This window comes from Microtus oregoni, unplaced genomic scaffold, assembly GCF_018167655.1.
Source record: "Microtus oregoni isolate MIOR12 unplaced genomic scaffold, Mior012 000001F_ref0000356, whole genome shotgun sequence".
Taxonomy (NCBI): Eukaryota; Metazoa; Chordata; class Mammalia; order Rodentia; family Cricetidae; genus Microtus; species Microtus oregoni.
Window position 1 is genome coordinate 67554180 of NW_024543060.1, and position 23477 is coordinate 67577656.

Here is a 23477-nt window from a genome sequence, read left to right on the forward strand (position 1 = left end):
GTTAAACTTTGTATTTCTTTCCATAATAAAAACTTCAGCGAACAGTGACTTTATGTGTCTTATCCTTTCCTTTCCCACAGTAGACCCTCTGCATGAATATGTTGCCTATGGATACGTTGCCTGAATGAGTGGATGAACCTGCAACAAACCCAACAGCTGTCATCCATACTTTTTTTTTTTTTTTTTTGGTTTTTCGAGACAGGGTTTCTCTGTGTAGCTTTGCCTGTCCTGGAACTAGCTCTTGTAGACCAGGCTGGTCTCGAACTCACAGAGATCCGCCTGCCTCTGCCTCCCGAGTGCTGGGATTAAAGGCGTGCGCCACCACCGCCCGGCTCATCCATACTTTTGAAACATTCCTTTCTTGATTTGTTCTAGTAACATTGGAACAGGCTTATTCAGTTTGAGACATTGATGTTTTGCCAATATTTGAAAGGAAGAGTTGGCCTTGGACCGAAGAAGTTAAGGGTATAGTCATAATAGGTCCTTTAGTTCGAGACCGGTGCATGGTTGTATCCAGTCATGTGGGTTATCTGCACATCCCTTTGTCACAGTCACTGAATCTGAAACGTATCTTACATGTCAACATAAGCTCTGTTCTTCTTCTGCTCTTTACTTCCCTGCCTATGGCCTGGCTTCCCCCAGGACTCCCCTCACTCTTGTCTTTATCTTGAATCCTACTCACAAATCATTAGGAAACCTTCAGGGTTTATCACTGTCCACTCTTCCTCACTTCTCCTCAATTCCTCTGTTTCCTCACTAGAGTGAGGGGGATTGAACACAGGGGCTGGTAAGCTTCCAGCAAGTGTTCTACTGAGCTCAGGCCAGCTCCTTCATTCCCTCGAATCTGTGAAACAGAGTAACTCTAATTGTGACTGACAAGATAGAGAATAGAGTTGGAGATTCCCTGTGATGAGGCAAAAAGAATCATACATATTATATATCCACGAGAAGGAACTACACCCTTTAAACCAGTCAGAAGTTTCTCCTATGGTTTCTGTAAAACTTTCAACATTTTTCATCAAAATTCTTTTCCTTAATATCCACCACTTAAGATATGAAATCGCTTTTAAATTTACTTCTTAAATTATTGCTTTGATTATTGGATCAATTTCTGGAATTCAATTTCTGACCCCAAAGGACATCGTTTGAATCCCTTATGGCGGGAGTTTTAGAATGTTCCTGCTATTTCTGTATTTTGAGATCTTAGAAATATGCCTGTTTTCACTCTCTGACCTTATTTGTATCCCTCGAGTTCAGATCCGCTGCTCCTCTCTTTCCTCTAAGACTGAGTCTCAATCTTTCTGACATAAATCTGTTTCCAGAAGCAAGAATACAAATGCATAAAACAGCGCTGGGCCACACTGTTGACTGTAGCTAGCGTCATTAGCATTGTGTCTTTGGAGGGGATGTGCAAAGCAAAAGAGGAAGCATTTCTCAAAATATGCAAAATAAAAAGAACATAACACATAGGAAAAGATATTAAACCCATTTGTAAACTTCAAACACTATGCTATGTCACAAGATTTCAAATAAAAAAAAAAACTCCACCACATTCAATTTTGAAGATAACCATTAACTCATTCCATACCAAATTCAATACCAAAACCTGGTCTAACTTAGTGGGTTGGGTTTATTTGGGGTTTTACTTTTTGAAATCAGGATTATGCTTTGTCGTTTACGTAGCATGACCTGTAGAACAATTGCAGGGCGTATTTTCATTCTTATATATTATTCATTCAACTGGAAATGAGGTAACAGTGAGTAGGTTACCTTCAAGGCTATAATCACTTCCATTAATGCCTGCCGTTTCTTAGAATACCTTCAAGGCCATTTAAAATAAGGAAGTCAATGCTTCCCTTGGGAGAAAGCTTTGCCCCAAAGACATACTTCTTCAAATTTTTTTTTCTATCCTCCATAAAACTGACATTAGAGGAGCAATAAAGCCAGCCCAAAGTGTGCACATGAGACCTCAGTGACGTTAAGGGTTACAGTGACCTCAGTAAATCTAACTCTTCACACGGGGCTGCTCTAGATTCTGAGCACTTGAATGCAGTCAAGTTTCACTATAGAGGTCAGCGTCCACACTTCCATACACGGTATTCGTAATCTATCGTCCCCCGCCACACAACAGTCCCATGCTAACAGGCGAATAGGCTGGCTTCTGCCTTTCGTCTTTTCAGCATTCATTCGAGAGGCAAACTATCTACGATTATTAAACAGTGGGATCCGTAAAGGAGAAGACATACAGAGAAGCAAACTTACCATCAGACAGGTTACTATAATAACAAAGATGCTGAGAAAAATGACAACAGCGTAAAATCCTTCTTTGCTCCAGATTTTGTCCGCTTCGTGCTGCCCTTGCAAAACATTTTTCTTTAAAAAGCAAAACAGAAAGCCCGGTGTTAAAGGAGAGCTTGAGGGAACTGGCGCTCTTATCAGACTGTCAACATACTCTTAGCTCGATTCCATTCAGTGTAGTAAAACACACCTCTACCCCCATCTGCCACAGCTGCTGAGGCATCGGACAGACATCCTCTGTATCAGAAGATCCTGTAAGGGAGGGGATGGGCATAGGGAACAGACTTCTGCGTGCTCGCCTCCCTCCACGTTCCGCACTGCCTCTCTTGGAAACTACCTGGTTCACAGGTGAGCCGGCTTTGTGCTTTTCTGGGCCGAGGCACTGTTTCTGAAGCTCTCTGTACTCCGAGTCCCCTCCCACGTCCACACTGCCTTACAGCTCCGCTCGTTCAAACAAAAGTGAAACAGGTGCAAGCAAAAAGCTCGTGATGGTTTAATAAACAAGCCACGATCTTGGGACCATTTCTGTTTTGTTTGCTTCTTTCTTTAATCGTATCATTTTCCTCCTTAAATGGAACTTAACTTTGTCAAAACCTGACTCAGGGAGCATCCCACATAGAAATTGCCTGGATATTATGTTTGATTTAAAAGAACAGGGAACACCCACAAGGTCAGAATTATTTAGTAATGAATGATAAATAAATAGAATTATTTTCATTTTTCTGGCTTTTGCTCCTTGCTTTGGTAGTGGGGCTAGAGAAGAAATATAAATTAGACGTGCCTGTCTCTTGGCTCATTTACCCATTCTTCAAAACAGGACAGTACGTTGGTGGATGCTCTGAATTTTTCTTTTCTGCCTTAGAAATGCTCTCTTTTTGTAGCTCAGGATGGCCTTGAACTCAAGGCCATCTTCTTGCCTCAACTGCCTAGGTTCTGGGATCACAGGCATAGAACACCATACCTAAATATGAAAATGTTCTGTAAGTTAGTGATATTGTAAAATTATATGTAAAGAAGTCTTGAAAAAACTTAGGTGGTATCTGAGTAGGAAAAAAATTAAACCTCTATCAAGCAAAATACTCCCATTCACTTTTAAGACCGTTTTACAATCCTCAGGCAAGGCACGTGCCTATCCTTGAGTATCAAGTCCAAAGACGAAGAAAGTCCCAAATTAAACCTATATTCTAGGTGCCTAAATTTTGAGATAATTTCTAGTTATTTTTAAGGTTAAAAAAAGCACAGTTAGCCCTTTCAAATTAGATTAAAAATATTTACCTTAAAAACCACTTTGTGGAAATTTTAATCCCTGCACACAATCAAATTTTCGTAGAAAGATGAGCAAGAAAACTTTGAATTCAATTACAATGCTGCAAACCACTTGGGGAGAGACTTATTTAGGTACTCATGATACAACCTTTCACTTTTCCTAGTCAGATGGATAGGTAAGGGAATATATATATATATATATATATATATATATATATATATATAAGTAAAAATTCTGTTAATACTTGGTTCAGTGAGATGATTGGTAACTCAGGACTCTGCTGGAAATACTGTGTCCCAGCTAGGCTTTTTTTTTTTTTAAACACAGCTAGAAGCTAATAGAAAAGAAAACTATTGTCGGAATCAAGAATAGAATTGAAGTTTTTCTCAGGCAACTAAATGGCATCCATTGTTTGCTATAAAGGCAAACTAGTTAAGTCTTCACTGAGGCAGCATGCATTTGTCAAATTTAAGTACAAAGGATTTGGGTTTCAACTCATGTGGAATTTGAAGAAAGGGTGGGAAGGAAGCAAGTGCTGTGCTCCAAATGTGGTTGGGTCCATTTTCCTCCTGGAGGCTCTACAGTTCTCAAAGCACAAACATGTTCCTTTCTGTGGAAGACAAATCTGTTTTGATTCTTTTCTTTTTAAAAGTGAAGCACCGATAATGGAAGAATTATCCTGCCCCCTCCCGTACCCCACCCTTGGCTAAGAAAATAAAATAAGACTCTTGTTTTGAACTGGAACTTAGTCACCGCACATTCTTGGTAAATAGATTTTCTTCTGAGTCACACTGTCCCTGCTGAGTGCTGCTATATCTGTACGGAGATCTAAACAGCCCGATAAGGGCTGGTAATAAAGGAAAAGTTTATAGTCGAGAGCCCACACATCAAAAGATTGCAATTCCCAGTAACCTCCCATCTAGCCTTTGCATAGGGTGAACCCAATGGCCCTTAGATTTTTGTCAGGGCTATGGGTTCAATAATTCACAGACTCCCAGGCCGGGCCAAGCTAATGCCATCCCAACATCTTTATGACTGATGTCGTAGCTGTGTTGCCCTGCCCTTTAGGGGCAGTGAAATTAGCTGCTGTGTTTTATTGTTTAAAAAATGGAGACATTTCCTTTGTCTATGATGATGACCTCCTTAGCTGCTCTGTAACTCGATATCATGTAGTTGGTTCTGCCCTTCGCTCCACCTCCCCCAACTTCTTTCGCTCTTTGTTTCTCTTCGCCTTTTCCATTTTCTTTCCAGTTCCTCATATCAGGGAAGATGGTCCAGAGGCAGGGATGACAGGAGGCACAGCTTGTTGGGGGAGATGAAGCCTAAAGGATGAAATGGAAATGTTCTAAACGGTCTGGCTCATTTGATGAGGGCAGATCGAGGAGATGCACCTCACAATGGTCTGGTTTGGTTGGATTACCACTAGATGTCAAGTGTATTTGGCACAATGCAAGCACTTGATCTGCACCTGATCCAGTATTCCAAGGCCAATGCTACATGCCTTCAGAATGGTATGCCAAGTCTGGAACTCTTTACGCTTGCCTGCTGGCTAATGTTCCGAGTTTGAAGGAACGACCACCCAACTCACAAACTGTGGTTCCTATTTTACACAATATGACTTTTCTCTTTGTAAATATTCCATCAGTTCTTCAGCCTGTTATTTAAGGAAGGCAACTTCCTCTTTTGAAATGCAGTTGTGAGGAACTGGAGTAATTTGCAAATAAAGAAAAATAAAAACCTAAATAATGTGGAACTTAATGCTTTAATAAATAGCTAACAATTTCTGGAAAATTGTAAATAAGATAAAAACTAAAAAGGTGAATATAATTTTATTTCTCTGGAACTTATGGTGAAAGAGGAAGTATTTTTTATCTTTACAAGTTTCTTATAATAAAACAGTATGTGCTTACAGTGTTCTAGGTACCACATACCTAGAACATATATGTAAATATATGTTGTATATGATGTGATGGCTCCCGTCTGTAGCCCCAGCACTGGGAAGCCTGAGGCAGGAGGATTATCAAGAGACCTAGGAGATCTTAAGATCCTGGACAGCTAGCTACAGAGTGACACCCTGTCTTAAGACCCTTTACTTCAGCAAAGAAAGAAAAGAACTCTTTCCCTCAAGAAACTCAGATTGGAAACAGATGATTAACCAAGTTAGTTCTCTATTTGGTATTTCTCTTTGGTTTCTGAGTCATTTCCAGGAAAAAAAAACAACAACAACAACAACAACAACCCAGGAACATAAAGAAAGGGTAGCAAAAACACATTGTTCCATGAAGGTAATTATCATAAGTTTAGGAATAGATGTTTTGAAACATCGGTGTGAAACACTGCAAACGGATGGACTGTAGTATTCTTTCCCCTCCGGTGAATGGCTATACTGCCGTAATAAGATACATTTTCAGGATTGCTAGGTAAGGCAGGGTTGAGACACAAACATAAACAAAAGCCTTAGCTGTGGGAGAAGAATCAAGATGGGAAACCTAGAGAAGAGCCCTGGAAGGCTCACAGCTCTCTTCCTCCTGCAACGCCCCTCCTGCTGAACGTGAAACAAGCCCCGGGACCTGCGCACTGCAGACACTGTCTTCCTTGGCTTTCTCCTGGTTACGTTCCGTTTCAGGGCTGTGCCTTTTAGAACCACTGAGCAAAAGGTTCAAACAGGCCATCACGCTTTGATGAAAGCCCCTTCCAGCCAATTCAAACACTCAATGGGGTCTTATACTGAGTATTTCACACCTTATACAATTCTTAGATTTTTTTTATTTGAACAAATTTATGAGAAAACATCATATTTTGGTCACTAAATACACTTGCTATTTAATATTTAAGTTCAAGGCAGGTTTTGCCCAACAGCTTTCTGATTGGTGGTCCGGGTAGGCTGCTCCTTCACTGTAGTTACATGTCAGGAGACCCCCCCCCCCCCAAGTACTCGATTTTTTTAAAGATATATTCTTATCACGTGCTTATTTTAATGTTTATCTCATTGCCGTATGAAAGTGATGTTGTGGACTTCCTACTTTTTAAATTAAATGACACATTTTAGTGAGTTCTGTTTGAAGAGTGGCCTTCACACTCTGGCTGTGATCTTTCTGTTCTAAAGTCACCGGGTTGTATCTATTTGCTCTCTGTGAACACAATTCAATTAATGTAAGAATCAAGCTCCCTATTTATTGACTTGTTTATTTGTCGTCCAAACTTTGGGCTACTTGTTTACGCAGCTTTTCAGATTCTGGCCACAGCACTGGAGAATGAAATTAAACAGTGACAAAATGACACAGCCTGTCCCATGGAGAAACCTACAGGACAGACACACAGAAGACCCACAGAGCAGGAGGGGTTTCTGCTCTAGGCTCCATGGGGACATGATGTAACAAGCACCCATGCTCTTGAAGGAACGGTGGAAGGCTGTGCCGTTAAACAGGCTGATGATTCCGAAAGGTGTGCAGAAAGACCAGGTTGCAAGCGTGGAGGAATGGTGTTGGAGGTCATGATAGCTAAGAAAATTAGACTTGCTCTAACATAATCTACGGACCCACTCAGTAGTTATGAAGCCCGGCACACGGAGGACCGTGCACCTTACTAAGATGGACTGCATGCTATTGTATTTTGAAACCAAAGAATCACGAAATTTGGAGAGCAAGCCATGTTTACAAAAGAGAAGATTACTCTGGTGGCAAAAAAAAAAAGAGGCAATTTTTGTGCAGGAGGGAGAGGGAAAAAAAAAAACCTCAAGGCAATGGGAAGGAATGTGAGTAAAAGGGTGGCTGTCTTGGTTCAGTAGTGACATAAGGTTTGTTCTCCTATCTATGGTTTCTTCACCTGCAAATTCAGCAAACTGTGAACAGATAATATTAGTAAAGAAAATTCATCTTCAGTTCACCCATACACTTTCTTGCCACTCTTCCTTAGATAATCACTTAAGCAGCCTATACATTTCAGTTACATTATATTATGTATTATAAATAATTTGGTTAAAATTTGATGCATGTGGAAGCATGTTCATAGGGTACATGCGATTATAACTTTACTTAGGAAATTGAGCATTCAAAGATTTGGGTATACGTTGGTGTCCTGGATCCAATCTCCTGTGCACACCAAAGGATGGCATATTCTCAATATTATGTCATCTGTATTCAAATCACTTTTGTTTGGTACAAACTAAATCTGAGGATTTTCACACGTGCTTAAAAAATTTAATCCATATGTCCAGCCCATCAGATAAGGACTGTATCCATTCGGAATATGGAGAAACTGAGGCTTCGGGCAGTTGACACTACCAAAAGCAACAATTCTCACAGAGCCAAATTGCCCAACCAACATTCGAATGGTTGAGTACTAAGGTTTTTATTGTAGTACCTATGTATCGGCTGCAATGAAAGGCGGTGGGGCTTACTGGAAAGAGGAATAAAATCAGCATAGGATAGGGACTGATTTTGATTTCTTTAGAGTGTTTCACTCTGTAGCTCAGGCTGGTCAGGGACTCTCTGTGTAGGTCAATCTGACTTTGAACTCACGATTCTCCTGCTTTTGCCTTTCCAAGTGCTGGTATCTGGCATCTCAGGGGTACTTCCATGCCTCGTCTGGATGTTCATATTCTCTCGTTGTCTGCCCCCGTGTGTCTCCTTCCTTCCTCCCTCCCTCCCTCCCTCTTTCCCCCTTCTTCTTTTTCTTTCTCTTTCTTTCTGTACCGGGGTTTGAACCCAGGACCTAACACTATGTGTGTTGGTTTATACTGTACTCTTGAATTACTTTGAGACAGTTGCTTAATTTCTCTGCAGCCCACTTTCTGTGTGTACTGTTTTCCCTCAAAGCCAAATTCTGTGAATTTGTGAACTGAATTTGAGTCTACTTAGAATGCTGGTCATTCTGATGAATTTGATTTTGATAGGAGAGATAGAGGAGTTATTCACTCCTGAGGGAAAATAGAAGAGATGGCAGGGAAACCATTTTTAAGTGTCAAATTTAGAAAATACCATGAAGAAAATATTCAGAGTTTTTACACATAGGGGAAAGCATATAAACATATTTCACATAATCTCAAATCATGGTGTGTGTGGGGGGGATGTGTATTTTGTGACTTTTTTGCCAATAAACATGATGATGAAGGGTTCACCTGTTGAGGAAGAAAGTCCAGAGTGGAAATTTTGTTTTGTTTTGCAAATTAGTTTCACAGGTGAGCAAATGACAAACCCATCTAACTGATCTTTCTTGTAGACAGTTTACTGCTGATTAAAATAAATAATTACAAGGTCACAGATTTCAAGAATCAGCGACAGATAACGAAACATTACCATGAAAGGTAAATTTGCTTAAGGAAAACACAGAAACTGTGAAGTGTACTGGATTCTGACCTTTAGGAAAATTGCTGGTTTAAAATCTACAGGCTCGAAAAAACAAACAAAGAAACAAATCCACAGGCAACTAAGGGCTTTCGTCTCAACACCTCACGGGTTGGATTAGCAAATCCTGCTAACTGTAGATATCTTTTTTTTTTTTTTAATGAACTTCTCTGTGCAATGCCATACCTCAGGGGAGATGTCTGTAATTCCAAACTGCCGTAAATTCTGCTGCAAAACATCGACGTTAAGTGAACGCAGCACTTCTTCAGCCTGCAGGGCTTGCGGGTCTCCCTGTTTCCCGTTCACAGGAGATACAAACAACTCAACTTGGTGCTTCTTTTCCTGGTGAACACCGTTGGGGTATGTTAAAGACAACCGGAAAACAGTGGGGAAATGTGCACCTGTTCCTTACGAACACTGAAGTCAGGTTTCGAGAATTAAGTCATGGCAGAGAACAATGTGAACTGACTAATCACTCACAGAATTTCTGTAGCCAGTGTGAAATACAAAATTTTCGAATGGCCTGACTTTGGTTAGTTAGCACTCAGAATGTGAAATTTCATATTTCACTAGATAATCACTTATTGTTGGTCTCAAATTTTAATTATATATATATATATATATATATATATATATATATATATATATATATCTGTTCTTAATTTCAGAAGGTATCCTGATGGTTACATTGGCTAACATAGGCTGACCCTGATGTCTGCATCCTCCTGCCTCAGCCTCCTTAGTGCTAGAATTACAGGTGTGTACTAACTTACCATATATTTCTCAGATGCTTCCTGAATACTTATGCTTAAAGACATAGTTTAAAGTCAAATGAGTTAGATAAATCCTGGACTGGAGAGATGGTTCAGTGGTTAAGAGCACTGGCTGCTCTTCCAGAGGTCTGGAGTTCAATTCCAGCAATCACAACCATCTGTAATGAGATCTACCACCCTCTTCTGGGCAGGGAGGCATACATGCAGGCAGAACATAGTATACAGAATAAATAAATCTTACTTAAAAAAAAAAAACCCGAGCACTGGTCAGTGGTGGCACATGTTTTCAATCCCAGCATTTGGGAGGCAGAGGCAAGTGGGTCTCTGAGTTTGTGGCCAGCTCTGGTTTACAGAGTGAGTTTCAGGACAGGCTCCAAAGCTACAGAGAAACCCTGTCTCAAAAAAACAAAAACAAGGAGAACCCAAAGAAAAACATATAGGCATCCTCCTGAATATTAACCTTCAGCAAGCGATGAAAGGAGACAGAGACAGAGACCCACATTGGAGCACAGGACTGAAATCTCAAGGTCCAAATCAGGAGCAGAAGGAGAGAGAGCACGAGCAAGGAACTCAGGACCGCGAGGGTTGCACCCACACACTTAGACAATGGGGATGCTCTACTGGGAACTCACCAAGACCAGCTGGCCTGGGTCTGGAAAAGCCTGGGATAAAACCGGACTCTCTGAACATAGCGGATAATGAGGACTACTGAGAACTCAAGAACAATGGCAAAGGGTTTCTGATCCTACTGCACACACTGACTTTGTGGGAGCCTAGGCAGTTTGGATGCTCAACTTACTAGACCTGGATGGAGGTGGGGGTTCCTTGGATTTCCCACAGGACAGGGAACCCTGATTGCTTTTCGGGCTGAGGCGGGGGGGACTTAATTGGGAGAGGGGGAGGGAAATGGGAGGCGGTGGCGGGGAAGAGACAGAAATCTTTAATAAATAAATAAATTAAAAAATTTAAAAAAAAACAAAAACAAAACAAAAACCCAAAACAAAATAAACAAACAAACATGGCATGCTTCTATAAAACTATATCTACAAAAATAGGTAATATGGTAACTCATCAGTCATGGAGACTTTGATGATGAAAAGCCATTTTGAATTCTGAGAATGTGAAAGTTTGCTCCTTACAATGAGACGGTTGATGTGCACTTGCTGGGGTAAGAGTCCCAACGCTGCCGCTACTCCTTGGCGGAAGATCCGAAGCAAGGTTATGTTCAGCTTGGTTATATCCATTTGCAGTGTCTGGAAAACAAAGACAGAAAATATACAAGCTCAAGTGAACACTGCATTTTGGACAGCCAGTTCGTCACTTGTATCTGGCTACAACAGTTTGGGAGTGTTTGTAAATTCACATTTCGGGTGCTAATATTGATACAAATAAAATCATAGGCAAACTTTATGTGAAATTTTACATGGTATTAGTTAAAACATGGCACATAATGCAATAAAACAATTCATCTAGTTATTTAAAAACATAAGTAAAATGGTCACTTTAAAATGAATTCCATTGCAATCTGGCTTAATCTACTTTGCTCTTCTTTTAGATGAAAGAATGAAGTCTGTGGCCAAGCCTGTTTCTAAGCTGAAGTCACCAAGAAGGATGCTATGTAAGTTCCATAAGGCTTGAGCTGGCAGTTTCTGTATATAGCAATCTGCTGCCAGCGCCAGGCAAACAAATTGAGGCGCAGTACGTATTTACTCTGGTGGAGAAGCCGGTGATACTAATGATGTGATCTAAGGTAGACTGTGCTCATTCATCGCTTGGGAAAACACTCCTAACAAGTCTAAACAGTAAAACGTTCCAGAGTTACAAGCCACCTTGTGATAGTAGTAATACAGCCTAAGACAGCAGCGCTTTGCTGTACTTAAACCAGGGAGGAATTTACTGTGTTTTCGAAATTGGAGCATGAGGCTCGAAGAGTTGGTTCAGCAGAGGAAAACACTTCAGGCTTATACAAAGGACCCAGCTTCGGTTCCCAGCCTTTGTATCAGCAGCTCACAACCACCTATAACTCCAGCTCCAAGGGATCCCACACCTCTTTCTGGCCTTCCTAGGCACCTACACAAAAGTAACATGCACACACACACACACAGAGAGGGGGGGAAAGAGAGAGAGAGAGAGATAGATAAGGAGAGAGAGAAATAGATAGAGATAGGGAGAGAGAGATAGGTAGGGAGAGAGAGAAATAGAGATAGATAGGGAGAGAGGGAGATAGGGAGAGAGAGAAAGAGATAGAGATAGGGAGAGAGAGAAATAGAGATAGGGAGAGAGAGAGATATCTTAAAAACCTGCCTCATAGTGATTCAAGGTAAGTACTTCTAAGAAAAGGAAACTGAGTCTTATGCATTTCCTGTATTCTATTACTGTTGAGTTCATTGCTTTGAGGGGAGTAGATTAGTATAGCTAATGTTGGATGGCTCTTCTCATCCATCTGTTGAAGAGATTGCTTCGCATCTATAATCTACTCTAGGGTAAGGAATCTTGAAGGGGGGACTCTCTCAACTGACTTTAAAAAGGGAATGATGGAATGACATTGCTTTGAGAATTTGTAGGCCTGCTAGGAAGTAATATATCCCCTACATACAAACCTTGTGAGGCTAAATGATTGGAAACGGCCAAGTGCTTGATGTGACAGGAACAGGGGTATTAACAGTTTGGGAATATAAACAGGTGTAATGGGTCCCAGTCAAAGTGGTAGGCTCACCTACTTTCTGGACTGTATTTCTACCTTAGGGTATTTTAATGCCTGCATAGGGTGGGGGCCCTCTATCTTGTTACAGAGGTGAGCAAATTGAGGCTTGAAGCAGAGCAGAGGCTCTAAAAGATTCCGCCTGGTAACACACATCCGCTCACTTCTGGGGAAGGCAAAAGGAGAATTTCAACAGGAATGGTCTGAAAAGCTGTATCAACACCATCAGCAACACTTTCAAAACAATCATACATCTGTGTCTGTGCTATCTATTGTGAAAGAACAGAAATATGTTGCCTTGGGGTTATGGAGATAAGAGTTTAGATCAAAGTATGAGTAGAGCCTTGTTCCCTCACTTGTCTCCAAGGGAGAATCTTCCTTGTCTTCTAGTTTCCATTGTTTGGGGAAAAATTTGGGTATTGCTTGCCCCGCAGTGCTAGCTTTCGCCTGAAGCATCACATGGTTGTTCTGTGACTCTCCCCTCTTTAAGTAGCGGTGTCCAGTTTTCTCCTTCTATCAGGGCTGATCATATCGAATAAGGAACTCTCCCTACTCTAGTATGAGTTTAATAAATTATACTCGCAATGATCCTACTTCTAAATAAACTCATATTTGTGGTATTAGGGAGTTAGAACTCCAACGTAAGGATCTTGAGGGGATAAAATTAAACTACACATAAGGACTAAGTCAGAATTCTTAGAAAAGAAATTGCCAGGTTTTAGCCAGGGAATTAACTAAGGGTCTCAGTGTTTTTGCTGCTTTCTCTGGCTGTAAGTCTATGCAAACTGCAGATTCAGCTGAGTCCTGGGTGTTCACCCCTGAGAAGAGCTACTCTTGGAGAACTGATTGGATAGTCAGACAAAGCCATTAGTGAAACACTTTAACATAAAAGTGGTGTGCAATCTTGATCTCAGTCTAGGTAAAGGGAGAGGTTGAAGAACACAGCCACAGTTTAAAAGGATTCTTCTATAGACAAAAGTCTGTCTCGCCCCGCCCTTCAGTCATTCGCTCCCAAAGAAACAAATACAGGCTTATATTAATCATAAACTGTTTGGTCTGATAGCTCAGGTATATTAACTAGCTCTTACAACTTAAATTCACCCATAGTTCCTGTCTATGTTCAGACACATGGCTTGGTACCTTTTCTCAGTAAGGCATTCCCATCTTACTTCCTCTGCATCTGGCTGGTGACCGACTCTCTGCCTTTCCTCTTTACAGAATTATCTTAGTCTGGTTGCCCTGCCTAGACTTCCTGCCTGGCTACTGGCCAATCAGTGTTTTATTAAATCAATGAGAGTGACAAATCTTTACAGGATACAAAGCATTATCCCACAGCATTGTCCCCTTGAGTGTTCACTACATCCTGTCACTACAGTTTCTACTGAACTTGGGGTTTGTGTCTTCTATCTTAATAAGATGTGACCCTCTTCTTTCAGAGAGTGATTCTTTATGGCATGAAAATCATGTAATGGCAGCTGCAGAGATGGCTCAACAGTTAAAGGCGTGTACTGCTTTTGCAAGAGACCCAAGTTTGGTTCCCAGCATCCAAGTCAAATCACCAGTGACGCTAGCTTCTTTTGGCCTTGCTGTGCACTTCACTCATGTTCGTATATACTCTGACACAGATATCTGCATATACACTTAATTTAAAAAATAAAACATTTAAAGCTCATGTAGTGATCTGTATGTGTTTGTATATCATTTACTGTGTTTTTAATCGCTTAAAGCTGCTTCCTGTAAGTCAATAACAATTTAATATAGAAAGTAAAACTTGAGTTAAGCCTTCAAGGACCAGCAGGATTTAGATACCAGTGGCAGTTTTCAGTTTATAGTTAGCCTATAGTTTCAAGCTTAATTCCTTTTTCTACCTACTAAAACCCAGTTTACCTGATAGCTCCCAATAACAAAGACTTCCTTTCCTCCTAAAGCCTGCCATGTAAACTGCTGGCATATGGAAGCTGTTGCTAGATCTCAGAGACTATATGACTGCTATTTACGTGACTAAAGGTAGAAGTCTCAGCTAACATCCCGGAAACACTGATGAGGAGCCACTGAGTTCTGGCTTGCCCACTGTGTTTTTCAGGCAGGCTGAGTAGGCAGGCACTGTCTCTGGTCCCCAAGGGCAGGATTTGGAGTTGCAATCAACCCTGGGAACTGAGAGACAAGGGGGTTGTGTAAACCCTTGAGAGCTCAATTCCCAGGGCCATGATTAACAGAGGCTTGTCACTGTGGAAACGGTATTAAAGTCTCAAATGGGAAGTAAAATAGGAACTCAAGATTAAAATCACTCAACAAAACAACTTTGTAAGATGGTAAAAGCTGTGCCTTTGAACCAGAAATTTGAATGACCCAGCTAAATGCACAGAGGTAATCAGCAGAAATTAGAACCCTCTGGCTTGCTGCAGCAAACATTTGAATAATTTGCCTCTGATCTCTGCTTGTCTGGAAGACTTGGATTGATTCCACAGAGCAGGCATGGACCTCTGACGATTACCCCATAAACTAAGTGATGCTAAAGTATAGATTAAATAGATATATGTCTATTTGGGGTCCTCATACATGCCAGACAGAATGTGAGTACAAGTTTGGAAAAAAGAAAGGATTCTTAACCAATTGACAATTTTATTCCCAACAGAAGAGGAGCATGGCTTCCTGTAATTAATGAGTACATGCCACCTACATCTTTGTGAATAGGTGTTGGAAGCATTTAGGTCCTTCTGTGCTGTTGCATATAGATTTGAATGAGATAAAGCAGAAATTTCTAAGGCATATAATAAGGCTATAGCTTCATTTTAAAGTTACCATAAAATAGCTTGCGGTATATTTTAGTCTGAATTCTAAGACTCACTTGGTTGTTTTATGATTAAAGATTTCCTTTTCAGGGAGAAATGGAAATTCTAAATGGGAACGTTAAGATATTTTATAGCAATCAGTCACTCACACAGTTGCTATGTTCATGAGTTTGGATCTAAAATGTCCCTCAGAGGCCACATGCTAATGATTTAGTGACCTGGTCCTGAGCCTTAATAAGTGGAGCCTAATGGGAGGAAGTTAGATCAAGCTGACATGTCCTTGGAGAAGTCCCCAAGCTCTAGCCCCTTCTCTTTCTTTGCTTACTTACTGTCTCCAGGTTTTGAGTAATTTATACTATACCATTGTGCAAAAGCCCCCAAAGCAATAGGCCAACTGACCATGGGCTGAAACTTGCAAAAGTGTTATAGTAACAGAAACTAACATGTTACATAAGGGAAAATTGGGTGCTAAATCCCTAAAATCCTTGAGAGAAATCCTGTTTCCCCATAGTCGCAAAGAAGTCTACTTTGTTAAGCACCCCCTTCTTGGTCTCAGTGAGTCTCTATTCCTGACTCTATTCTCAGTCATTAAACCCCTGTATTTGGTTAGGATTTGTATTGGCAAGTGATTTCCAGAACAAATTTTCTATTGTGTCTTTGAAGCGTTTGTAGGGATACTCAGTCCTGTCTTACCACTCTGTGTTTGCCGTTTGCTTCTGTTTACATCTGCACTCCACATTTCTATTCTTCTCTGTTGTGTGTCTTACTACATAGATATTCCACCTGGGCTTCTAACCCAACATTAAGAAACTCAGTCACTTCTTCCTCTCTCTACCTACAACTAAATTGTCTTCTCTTTACATGTTTTATATGATGAAGTTTCATATTTGGTAGTCCTTTTGATTGATTGACTTCCTTCATATTTTTCGTTATTATGACAGTGAATTGGCAGTGTCTATTCTACTGTCTGTTGTCAAATAACATCTCATCTCTCTGTTTTTCTTTCTCAGTCTCTCCTGAATGACCAACCATTTTATCTTCGTCTATATTTTAATCATCTTAGTTCAGATCTGTCATCATCATCATCATCATCATCATCATCATCATCATCATCATCTCTCTCTCCCTCTCCCTCTCTCTCTCTCTCTCTCTCTCTCTCTCTCTCTCTGTGTGTGTGTGTGTGTGTGTGTGTGTGTGTATGTGCCTGTGCATGCCCAGTTATGCCATGGAAGCGTGTAGAGGTCAGAAGAACACTCAGTTTCAGTTGACTCTTTCTTCCTACCATTCGTGTGTTCCAGGAAATTCAACTCAAGTCACCGGGCTTGGTAGCAAGTCCCCTTACCCAGTGAACCTTCTTATTGGGCCCATCTAATTAATTTTCCATTATGAACACCATAATGATATGTCCAAAATGCTAGTCCAGTCAATTGCAGTTATAGTCAAAATACTTAAAAGAGCCCTCAGTTTTTAAATGGTCTCTGGTTAACCAAACTTGAGTGTTCTTTCCGTCTTAACCTCACCCACCTATCTATTACATATATTACACTCTATACATTGTAGTCACACCTGAAGCTTGTAAACATGCTATTCTCTCCCCCACCCGTAGAGTCAATTCACATATGCCTAGCTGGCAAAGGGCTGGTCCCTCTCCTTGGAATCTCGATTCCTTTCTTAGAAGGATTCTACCATTCCTGTGCTCTTCATTTGAATGTATCTTTTATATAGCTGGATTTAAGTATCTGTTACTTTTTAGTGAGGCTCAGGAGTGCTATACTTTTGAAGGCATTTTATCTTTGAAATTATGTTTATGATGCTTTTAGTAACAAATGACATCTTACCTGGATATTGGATTCTTAATTCAATCTCTATTTTTATTTTTTGCCTTGGAAAGCTGCTGCTATTATTCCAATGCCTTCTGGCAATTAAAGTTACTGTAAAATATACCCCAAGTTGAGGCTAGCCTTGTAGCAGATAACTTATTTTTTCTGCCTGTAATCTCATAAGATCCTTTGTCTCTAAATTTAAGCACACACACAGACACAGAACTTTCTTACACTGTTTCCTTGGTATGATAGTTCCTGTAATGTGGAATTTCATTGAAATCTATAGATTCTAGACTTTATTGCAGAAATATTCTTTCTTGCACTATATGTGGATGATTTGTTTCTAAATATTTTAATCTCACATTCACATACAGTTGAGCCAAAATATACTGTATTTCTTTCTAGCCACACTGTTTATATATTCTCCTTGCTAGATGTTTACATACTTCTATTCAGGTGACATTTTTTTTCTATCCTGCTCTCTGTCCTTTCCCTTTCCTTGGTTTCTAGTGTAGTTTCAATTTCTCTAATGTATTTTTTATTAACTTTTAAACTTTTCCATGGTGTATGATGAAAACTACACATGGTGTATGATGAAATATAGTCATATACATTCCCAATATCTTACCCCCAACTCCTGCCATATACCTCCAACATGACCTCTCTCAACTCAATGACTCACTAAATCCAGTTACTGCTGCCCCTATGTGCTTGGATGTGGGGCCACCCACTGTGTCCATGGCCACATTCTCAGAAAAGAATGATTTTCTCTCCTCAGAAAGTATCCAGGTCAGGGACTCCACAGAAGGGGTGGGACTTGAGCATCATCTACCTCATCTGTCCTGGAATTTTTGTTGTCCTGTGCGGGTGACTACATCTATGAGTTCACGAGGGTCATAGCTATGTCTTGTCCAGAAGACAGAATTTCATAGCCTTTCCTCACATCCTCTGGCTCTTATATTCTTTCTGCCTCTGTGTCCCCTTAGCCTTGTGATGGGTGCCCAATTTAGGGATGAGCTTGATTTATCTTTTGTTTTCTGCCATCTTGGTCTTTAGGATTTTTCTAGGTTGGTGAACTGCTCAACTGAACACCACCAAAAGTGAGGCCTTGACTTCTACACAGGACCGGGATTCTCTCCATTGTCTAAACAGGGGATCATACATGTAAAACTTCTCTTGAAAGTTTCTTTGCCTTTTGCAAATCTCTTAAAATACTTTATTTTACCCATGAGTTTAGTCTGCCTCTCTCTGTCTTTCTGTCTCCCTTTCAATCCTCCAGTGACTTTCTATCATATTTAGAATTATATTCCTATGTGGTCTTCAGGCCCTACTTGGTCTGGCCCCTGTTGACTCTGATTCTTTCCTAATATTCCCCATCCAGGTCGTTCTGTCCTCACAGGGCCTCAGCAAACTATGGGCATTTTGACCATATTGCCTTGTCCTTAACTTACCTGCTGCTTCTAAGGTTTTCCAACACTAGTGTGTGGCAACTCTTTCTGGTCTTTCAGTTCTCTATTTAAACTTCACCTCCTCAGAGAAGCCTTCCTATGTCGCTGGTCTCTGCCACATTATTCTATTTCTAGATGGCATTTATTATTGACCAACATGTTGTATTTACTAGTTTGTATTCTCACAATAGAACTCTATTATATGGGAACTTGTCTATCCGGTTCTCTGACATCTCCTCCATTACCAGGCACATAATAGGTATTGAATAAATCTTTGTGCAGCTAACGAATAAGAACCATCATAATCAACACTGTGCTGTTACTGAGTGAAAGAGGGTAACTTATGTGGTAGGCTTAGGAAGGGTGATGGAAAACAGGACTCTGCTCTAGACAGGTTCTGCTCAGTTGAGAAATATGCACTTTAGAAATATGCAGAATTAATTTTGAATATTTCACATTTTATATATAAAACAGTTCTGATGCCTTGATCATTATATATTTAAGGGAAGCAGAAAAATACCCAAAGATAATATTTTTTCTGTTTTTTAATTGAAAATAGATTTTTTTTCATACACTATATTCTGATTATTTTTCCCTCTCTCAACTCCTCCTAGATCATCTCCACCTCTCTTCTCACTCCAGTCCACAATTGTTTGAAGATAATTTCTATGCAAAGTTAATGGTATTTCCATATTCCTGTTGTTTTGGTTTTGGACATAAACATTCTATTGTAGTTATGGGTCACAGAATTCATGTATTTGGAGGTCGGGGAGGTGGCCCAGTGGTTATGAATATGTACTGACCTTTCTGCAGACTGGAGTTCAGTTCCCAGCACCCCACCCAGTGGCTCGCCATTGCTCGTGATGACAGCTACAAAAAAATCCACCATCCCCTGGCTTTTGTGAGCACATGTATTCACATGCACATGTCCCCACATAGGCAGATATCTATTTATATCTATATCTATATCTTTATCTGTAGGGTTAAGACAGCCCCTTTAGGGGGCGGGGTTTGCCTCGGGCGAATGCCTGTCAATAAATGGGCACACGGAGAGGTGGCTCGGCCCTTTTTTCCTCCCTACCTCCTGCACTACGCTGGAACTTCGGTTCTGTAAGTTTATCATTAAAGTGGTAAATATTCTTTGATGTCTGCACTGCATTTATTTTGCGAGGATACATTTATCTTTATCTATATCTATATCTATATACAAGAGAAAGTAAATCTTTGCTATTTAGTTAACACAAACTATGATGCAGGTAATGGGCAGTAGTGGGTGAGAACAGACATGAATTTCTTGTTTGTTAAAGGTAAGACATGGGGCAGGATTCTCTTGACCTTTATGCTTACACATTTAGAAGCTTTTGTCCCGTCTGCTTTGGAAATGGCTATAATGACAGGATAATCGAACAAATAATTTTTCTTGCATATTTAGAAGCTGCAGGTAGATAAGCAAATACCAAATAAGTTTTCTGCATCAATAAATTATAGTTAGGAACACAGGAGGATGAGAAAGATTTGGGGTCAAACTGGAATGGGTAATTTCTATTGAACCCGAACTCTCCAGTTTACATATCAACTGGGGGTGAGACATGTACTCTTTTTTTTTATGAGAATAGCTTTTAAAACTCTAGGAAACACATAAAAATTTAGGGAGAAAAATGGCGAACAGATAGAACTGGCAGATGACAGATCCTTGGTAGACTTAGCTCTTATCAATATGAATTTATTGTATATTAACGCTGAAAACAATTCTTTCAGTTAGCTTCTTCTCTGGATATTCAGAACAAAGAGAAATGGAGTAGTGACTTCACTGCTCAAATGGAGGCCCAAAGCTTATTGACTAGAACAATTAATACCATCAGGCAGGAAGTGGCCTGATTGTGTTGGGCCACTTTATTCTGATTGATTTTCACATCTATCAAGGAGTTTTACCTGAAAGTCAATCAGGCAATCAGAAAAGAGGAAAACACAATGCTCAAATTATTTCACTGCCACAAAATTATATATTTTGTTTTATATGTGAGTCAGAATATCAGGTTTTAAGAAGGTCTGCTGACTCTGGCCTCTCCATCTCTCTTCATTCTTCAACCAGTTCAGTAGGGCATGGAAGAGTCTTTATAGTTGTTGGTTTAAATTTATATTCGTCTTGCGTCTTTTTCTCCAACTGCAAATTAAGTGCCAATAAAAAAACATCCAAATTTAGCAACTTAGGTTAGAATCCCTTAGCTGATTCATCTGGAAAGCCCTGTATAACCTAGTTTTCTCTTTATTTCATTAATCTCTCTCCTCTGCTTTAATTTTACCTCTTAATTAGTGCCCTCCTTCACTCATCTTGTCCTGTGATAAGCCTTTCTCTTTTGTCTCCAAAGATTTCTTCAATCTACTAGTTAGCCCTTTTGTATACATTTCTCTGAGATCTAAATTTATATAATTATAATAGACTTTATCATAATAATAAATTATTTTTAAAAATCGTAAAGTAATGAGAACCTTGACCTTCTTGAGTACATATTCACTGGGGGAGCAAGAGCTTGTATAAATTAGAGAATTTATACCGCATATTCTTATGATATGTTCGTCTTTGTGCTTTGTGATTTTGTATTTATCTAAACTTGTAGAAAGTTACACACACACACACACACACACACACACGGTGAGATTGAGAGTGCGAGAGATAGAGACTTAACACAAAACTCAAGATGGAAGAAAAACAGTGACTTAACCACGATTAAATTTATCCTGCATACAGTCAGTGAATGTAAGAGCAAGTTACTTGCTTCAACAGACTTTTCAAGTCTCATTATTGTACGTTCCCGTCAACAGAAGTTTCTGCTTTCATTTCCCTGATTATGTTTCCTCTTCTGTATTGTTATTTTCGCCTATTGTTATTCCTTGTGTTCTATTTTATTCCCCCCTTGGGTTGCTTCTACTTCTCTTGTTTCTTCAGCATTTCTCACTCTGGGGGCAGAAGATGGCAGTCAAAGTGTGAGCTGAAAGTGGCTCAAACTGGGTCCAGGCAGGAAAACAGTGTGCAGACAAATCTTGTTGGGAGAACAAGGTCAGACACATTTAGGTTTCTAGGGTGAACCTCCTCATGATAATAAAACTTGACAGGTGTGGTGGCGCGTGGTTTTAATCTCAGTAATGAAGAATCTCTGTGAGTTCAAGGCTAACCTGATCTACATAGCAAATTTCAGGCCAGCTAGGGCCATATAGTGAGACTCAGTTCTAACCAACCAACCAACCAACCAACCAACCACCAAAACTCCGACAGTAGCTAAAAGGCAAAACAGCAAACAACTGAACAACAACAAAAAAAGATGACAAATCTCTAACTATCACTTCTCTGACTGCTTCACTCACAGAGTGAGCCTGAAAGGACAAATAAGACTTCCTACCTCAACCTCCAACATGAGTGAAGACGAGATATAAGCCTTAAATATTCCAGAGAACTTGCTTTCTAGTCAGAAACCGAGGTTGTTTTAAGCCACAAAATATACAGATATCTTCTTATTAAAATGAAGAAGTTATTATGTTACACTGGCCATTGGTGTTTTTTTTTGACAGTAAAAGAGTCAGATGCCTATCTCTCCTTTTTTCTTTTTAATGCTTGGGTACTCAGGCAACAGGGGGTTATTATTTCCAGACTTGAAAGTGATCTCATATAAAAGTTGAGCCCCCAAAGGGCAGGAGACCACACACAATCTGTGAAACCACATCTGAGTGGCTTGAAGTCAAACCCTGCATGGGTGGATGTCACACGTTTCTTTCCTCTAGATTCCCACCATGGAGGAGTTCATGTTTCACTTCAGTGAGGGTCAGAGGGCTTTGCTTTCCTTCATCTGGTGAGCTACACGATTCTCCAAGAAACATGATAAAGACGAAGTGTGGGCTATTGGCATGTGCTTTTGCGATGCAACTAAAAATGTTATGGTTGACCATCCTCGGTAATCCTGATTATTTTCCTGTCACAGTGGGCATTAACAATTTTCTGTGTAACTTAAAGTGAATAAAGATGGAGTGTGGGGTAAGTTTTAGTACGCCCATGGAGATGGCAACATAATAATAATAATAATAATCATCGTCATCATCATCATCATCATCGTCATCATCATCATCATCATCATCATCATCGTCATCATCATCATCACCATCATCATCATCATCATCATCATCATCACGTAATTTTCCCACACTGTGTTATTTCTGTGATTTGCACTTGGAAAGACATCTCATTTCTAGAAAAGCAAGATTCTGAGTGTTGTTGTCTGCAACAAAGCTTTTATCCGCAGCATTACTGTGCCAATTTCATCTTGGTACATCTCAATCCTTACAGCGGAACTCTTTTTTTCCCTGTTAGTAGGGCTGAGTCTGTGATGTTTCTTAGGCTTGCTCTACCTGTGACTTAATTATTAAAGTGTCTCAGAGAAGGAAATGAATTGATCAAAAGAACAAAGAGGCTATACATAATATGTTCTTCCTTATTACAACTAAATATAGACATGGCCAATCTTATACTGTACAAGTTAACATTAATTATTAACAGAGTGATTCATGGTGATAATTTAAAAAATAAGTTGAAGATTGTGGACTCTGTAGGGGAAGGTATTTTGGTATCAGAAATTAAAAAGCCTTTGGAGCTTTACTATCTAGTAAGTAAAAGTTTAAATAGATAATAAACGCTCTGCATATTAATATATATATATATATATACATACATAAATTTGTGTGTGACTGTGTATATGGTAGATACTAAAAGAAAATCATTGAAAGCTCTCTTTTTTATCCTTAGTCTATAATCTGGCTGCTAAACCTAACCCTCTTTGTATTAAACATATTAACATATATTTAATATTATATATAATACATTTAACCTATATATAAATGTTTGTGTGTGTGTATGTTTGTATGATAGATATTAAAAGAAAATCATTGAAAACTTCCTTCTTTTTCCTTTCTCTAAAATCTGCCTGCTGAATCTCAAAGGCTACTTTGAAATTTTGGCCCTCATTTGACTTTATTATCTGCTC

At 39.7% G+C, this 23477-nt stretch overlaps 1 protein-coding gene across 5 annotated transcripts in view; it reads right to left on the reverse strand.

Moving 5' to 3' along the window:
* Ptprr (protein tyrosine phosphatase receptor type R) overlaps positions 1 to 23477 on the reverse strand; it is a 235564-nt gene that overhangs the window by 90845 nt on the left and 121242 nt on the right. For 3 of the 5 annotated variants that reach the window (XM_041673776.1, XM_041673800.1, XM_041673790.1), the window contains 3 exons: positions 10823 to 10936; positions 9097 to 9252; positions 2263 to 2373 (listed from right to left, as the gene is read on the reverse strand). In XM_041673776.1, the coding sequence (XP_041529710.1) occupies positions 2263 to 2373; positions 9097 to 9252; positions 10823 to 10936 (381 nt within the window). Of the gene's footprint in view, positions 1 to 2262; positions 2374 to 2488; positions 2630 to 9096; positions 9253 to 10822; positions 10937 to 23477 lie in introns of those variants that run through there. The other 2 variants (XM_041673784.1, XM_041673809.1) reach the window with 2 other exon arrangements.